The sequence below is a fragment of the Teleopsis dalmanni genome, chromosome X (genome assembly GCF_002237135.1).
Source record: "Teleopsis dalmanni isolate 2A chromosome X, ASM223713v2, whole genome shotgun sequence".
Lineage (NCBI taxonomy): Eukaryota > Metazoa > Arthropoda > Insecta > Diptera > Diopsidae > Teleopsis > Teleopsis dalmanni.
Window position 1 is genome coordinate 98,500,167 of NC_051848.1, and position 5,024 is coordinate 98,505,190.

The 5,024-nt window shown below is 27.4% G+C and overlaps 2 protein-coding genes across 2 annotated transcripts; one reads left to right on the forward strand and one right to left on the reverse strand.

Annotated features, from left to right (window-relative positions):
- Window positions 1-1,943: 1,943 nt before the first annotated feature.
- LOC119661876 (ceramide phosphoethanolamine synthase-like) lies at window positions 1,944-3,699 on the forward strand. The gene is made up of 3 exons (XM_038071380.1): window positions 1,944-2,023; window positions 2,190-2,397; window positions 2,460-3,699. Exon 3 carries the CDS (start codon window positions 2,548-2,550, stop codon window positions 3,616-3,618), a length of 1,071 nt encoding a protein of 356 aa, XP_037927308.1. The 5' UTR covers window positions 1,944-2,023; window positions 2,190-2,397; window positions 2,460-2,547; the 3' UTR covers window positions 3,619-3,699.
- A 133-nt stretch (window positions 3,700-3,832) lies between these two features.
- On the reverse strand, window positions 3,833-4,741 carry LOC119689328 (NADH dehydrogenase [ubiquinone] 1 alpha subcomplex assembly factor 3-like). The gene is made up of 3 exons (XM_038104133.1): window positions 4,421-4,741; window positions 4,169-4,367; window positions 3,833-4,072 (listed from the first exon to the last, which is right to left on the reverse strand). Exons 1-3 carry the CDS (start codon window positions 4,675-4,677, stop codon window positions 3,929-3,931), a joined length of 600 nt encoding a protein of 199 aa, XP_037960061.1. The 5' UTR covers window positions 4,678-4,741; the 3' UTR covers window positions 3,833-3,928.
- Window positions 4,742-5,024: the final 283 nt, after the last annotated feature.

Genomic DNA, 5,024 nt, shown 5'->3' on the forward strand with positions numbered 1-5,024 from the left:
TTCATTACTCATAGGGCCTCTTTACACTATCATGAATGTAACATGAACATGAACTTGAAAACCGGAAATAATTTAAATGTATCGCTGCGTTCTGTAGGCTAAAGCTTTTTATTAAATGTTTTTCAGGCTGTTGTAAGTAGATGCGTTATGGAGGTTGCCAATATAATGGCCTAGAACATTTCAGGAATTATGCGTTATAAAAGAAAAGTAAATCTTCGAAATCTTGTGTTAAAATACAATGTAGTTAATTGGCAATTATTTGCAGATTTTATGAAAAGTTTCGGTTTCCAGGGGTAATTGGTGCAATTGATTATACTCATATAAAATGCATGTCTTTAAGTCCACGAATTCCATCATAAATATCTGAAAATTAAATAATAAATAAAATATATTAAATAACATATGTGTAAATAGGTACATAAGTATTTATTTTGTTCACTGTTTCATATGCAATTTATTTATTTTTGGTGCAATTACAAAAAATAAAAATAAAATATGAAATATAAAATACATTTGTTTACAAACACACTCTCACTATATTACTGCCACAAAATTTTTGTAATATTATTAGTTTTTTTACATTTTAACTTTAAATGCAAGTTTATTTCTATCACAATAAGTTAATTAATAAATAAATATGAATATTATACTAAATAATTGCTCAATTTGTTTAAAAAATAATATTTTCACTTTTAGCGACAGTAAAAACCTAACCGCCAAAAACAATCAAATTAGGAGAAATTTTAGTCGTTCTTAACGATATTTAGTGACTGCCAATTTAGCAGAATATGAAATTTGGAGATTTAGCGATTTATCCGGAGAAATCAGCTGTTTTTGAAAGTTAAGAAAATTAGCGAATAGAAATTAAGTGTAACGAGTTAGCAGAATCGCAAAAGTCGCTAAAATGCATTTAAAGAATTTTAGCGATTGCGATTAGTGGAATCAGCCTGCTGTACTGACAGTTCATGTTGTCGTCAAGTTCATCTCACGTTCATGATAGTGTAAATAGGCCCATACAATTATCAGCTTTATTATTATTTATTAATTCTTCAAAAAATTAACTATTTTCCTTTCATTTTACTTCCCATTAGTTGATATTTAGTTTTCATAAATAAAGGAAACGTTCTATTACAAATCATATACTATTAGAAGTTCGTTTTGCATCTATTTGATATTATCTTGCTAAACTTTTGCAAAATTGCAAATACAAATTTTGTTTATAAAGCAGAGCTCGATCAAATTTTTAAGATGCCCCTAAAATTAAACATAAATATTCTGCAAACAGCTGATTAATCAGTTCAGATTTGACAGTTTGCCATACGCTGTGTTAAATATTGACATTTCCATTTTAATTCATAATTAAATAATATAAACAAAAGAAATATTTTATTTTTATTTACGAAACTTATAAATAACTGTTATACTAAATTTCTAAGAATCAATCCAATTAATGATATTTATCAAATAAACTAAAAGGTTACATATTTTAGAGTAAATTCAGAGCCGAACCTCATTACAGATTTTTTAAATGGTAATGTTAACGTTGATAGCTTTAATATTGAAAATATTTTCATTATTTTAAGATTGTTATAGATTATACAAAATATATAATCTATGTTACAAGCATAGAATCCTGACAGAAAAATAAAAGTATTAATTTATCTTAGAAATATTTCTTCGACTACAAACACATCTCTCTGTGAGAGTAAATCTGGAGTAAATCTATGCGTATAAAATGAGCACGTAATTATTTCGTTGTATTTAATTGATTTTATATATCTTGTTTTGAGTATTATATATCAAATATTCAAGATATAATAAATATATTTGCTTTTTTGAGTAGTGTTTATTAAATCTATTTAGATAGTAACCTTAGTCGCAATTGTCAAATAAAAGTTATCGATAATAATCCAACAGGTTCGTAATCGGTTTTTTTTGTATTCATTACATAGTGTTGTTTGAGAATTATTAGGTGTGGATTTTTTTTAATACTTTGCAGTGCTTTGTTATTGTATATTAAAATGTATGTTTGGATTGAGAAAGTTTGTAGAATTTCAATATGTTTTTAAACAGAGTGTGATAACAGATTGATAATGTTGAAATTCTCATAATTTTCTCTTTAATTATTTTTATTATTGTTCTAATCAAAATAATATATTTATATGGGATTCTTTTTAATTTTTTTTTAGATTTTATACACCTGCTTACTCACTACATCGTAATTAAATTATATTAATAAAAGTGTTTACTCCTTGACACATCTTGATGACCTGCAAAAATAATTTAGTACCGTACAAAGTTGTTTTTGCTTTTGATAATCGAAGTGAGATATGTAACTATCAAATGTATAGAGCAATCGGCTTTTAATTAGTGAAACTAGAACTTAAATGTTCTAAGGTAATTTTGATAAATTTTTATTAAACTGATGCATTTTAATCTCATGCATATATATTTTTAAGGTTTTAAACTATTTGATACCACTTCGAACAAATGATTGACTAGTCAACAAGTATTAACGCTTCTTAAAATAAATAATTTAAACCAAAAATGATGGGTCCAAGTTCACAAATTAGTAAAATATTACTGACGCTGCTGATACTTGTAATAATATTTTTTATTGCAATGGATGTGCAGCTATATCTACGTATTCAACATTATCCCATTGACCGAAACTATCATTTTAATACTTCAGTGGATCCAACTGATGTAAACAGTATCAATTCATATGAACAACAAACATGGCTATCATGTGATTATAATCCATTATGTCATGTTACAGTTAAAGCAATTCTACTTGATCATACCAACCACTATTTATTTGCACCATTGGCTACATTATTCGACAATGTTGTTGGTTTTTCAAGATCTTTCGTTTCAGCTAATATGATATCGTTTTTCCATGTAATTGTAGCGTGTATATCGGGCAAATTAGTTGCCTCTAGTAGTCTCGGTTATCGTCGATTGGGTGTTGTTCTATTTCAGTTTAGAACGTTTCTAGATGACTTAGATGGACATGTAGCAAGAGTGAAAAAAAACATACGAGGTGAGCGATCAGAAGTAGGAACATCTGGATATTACATTGATGGTATATGTGATGGATTGGGCTGTATTGCTCTTCTCTTGGGCGCTTTCATATATTTAAAAAATAATCCACCACGTAGAGGATATTCGCAATTACCAGTTACTGAATCCAAACTTCCAGAACCTGTTGTAAGACAAAAACCTAAACCAACAGTGAGAAAAGTTGCAAAGAAAGTTATTAGTTTTACTGGTCAATTATTACTAAGCTCAACAGCATGGAATCGGTATATAGCTGTCTATCAAGATTCTCTTGAACGCACCAATGTTTCTGCAGTACAAATGGCACGTCAAAATACAGTCTTCAAGTCTGCCTGGTTTTTCTGTGTTGCTTGGATGTGGCGAGTTGTAAACGTACATTCTTTGGTGCATTGTTTTCTATTAAGCATATTTTGTGATAAATTATGGGAGTTTTTAAAAAGTATTCAATATATCGGATACGTTATTTTGCTAATTGCAATATGTATAACAGAAATGCACATTTTAGAAACAAATAACTTTATTTTTAACTCGTTAATTGTAAATAATCAGAGCTCATGATTTTACCATATATCTAAATGTAAACTAAATCGTTTTAGGCAATATTTAATACTAAAGGCTCCTATTATAGTTTTTAAATAAAATTTTAATATATATTGAATTTGTAAATTAACAAGTGTTTTTGAATAGCTGTAAAATAATATTAATGCCTAACATAATTTATTGCATGTATTTGTTTAAGTTTTAATTATCAACGTTGTGCTAAAAGTTAATATTATGTTATATCGATGCAAAATTTAACTTTTTAACATAATTAAACAAAAGTTTTTGTACATTTGCTGTCAACTTTTTACTGGAAAATAAATGTGAATTAAATTTCAGTATTGTATAGATCTTTTTTCCGCAATTTTGCCTGAAGAACATCATTCTCATTGTATGAAATATATAAAGGAGGTATTAAAGCAGAAGCTACCATACGGTTTTCAGAATTCAACAAATTGAAAGTCGCACATGCCTGAAAAATATAATTGCATATAACAAATGATAAATTTTAATATAAATAATATATATTTGGCGTATTACATAATATACTATTTTGAATAATATTCACCTGTTCAGTGCGCAATATCTCGACATTTATTTTGTAGTTTCTCATAAATTCCATTATTTTTTTCGAAAAATTTGGCGATGGAGCTTGATCTCCGATACCGAGAACAAGAACATCTAATTTTGGTTCTAATGCATAAAATATCGACAAACTGTTTTCATTTATATCCTCAAAGGAATTAACATGCCAAGATAGTATTGATCTAAGGCGAAAATGAATTAAAAATTTTTTGATATTTGTGAAATCTTTAGTTACCGAGGAAATATAGCTATAGGTCCCATAACAACTACATCATTGTTGAGCCGAAATCCGTATTGACTATATCCTGTGATCATTAGACCATTTTCCAAGCTAGTATTTAATATTGATACCTTGGTTTTACCATCAGCATCATATGCACCAGGACTTCGTTTAATGCTCGTTATTCCAAAATTCCGAACATATTTTGTATTTTCCACAGGTAACAATTTTCTACCTTCGTTTAGGATATTTCTTAATTTCATGAACCGCATTTTTTCAAAACATTGTAATTATTCTATTATGACATTGACGGAATACTGAAAATAAAACATCTATGTAACAAAGTTGCAATAGGTACATGTGTAATAAAAATTTAAATCATGGTTAAAAAATTCATAAAATTTTATTTTCTGATAAAAATTTTATTCAATATTTAACAGTAATAAGATATATCGTGAATACTTAAAGGTTGACGAAAATTGTTATATTTTTATTTTACATTAAAAAAAAATTTCATAAAATTTGCCCTTAAGTGTTGTTTTTGAATTTGTAATTCTTGGGGAAAATTTTTGCAAATTGGATGAGCAATTGAGAAAATATACGTTTCTCTTGTTTTTTT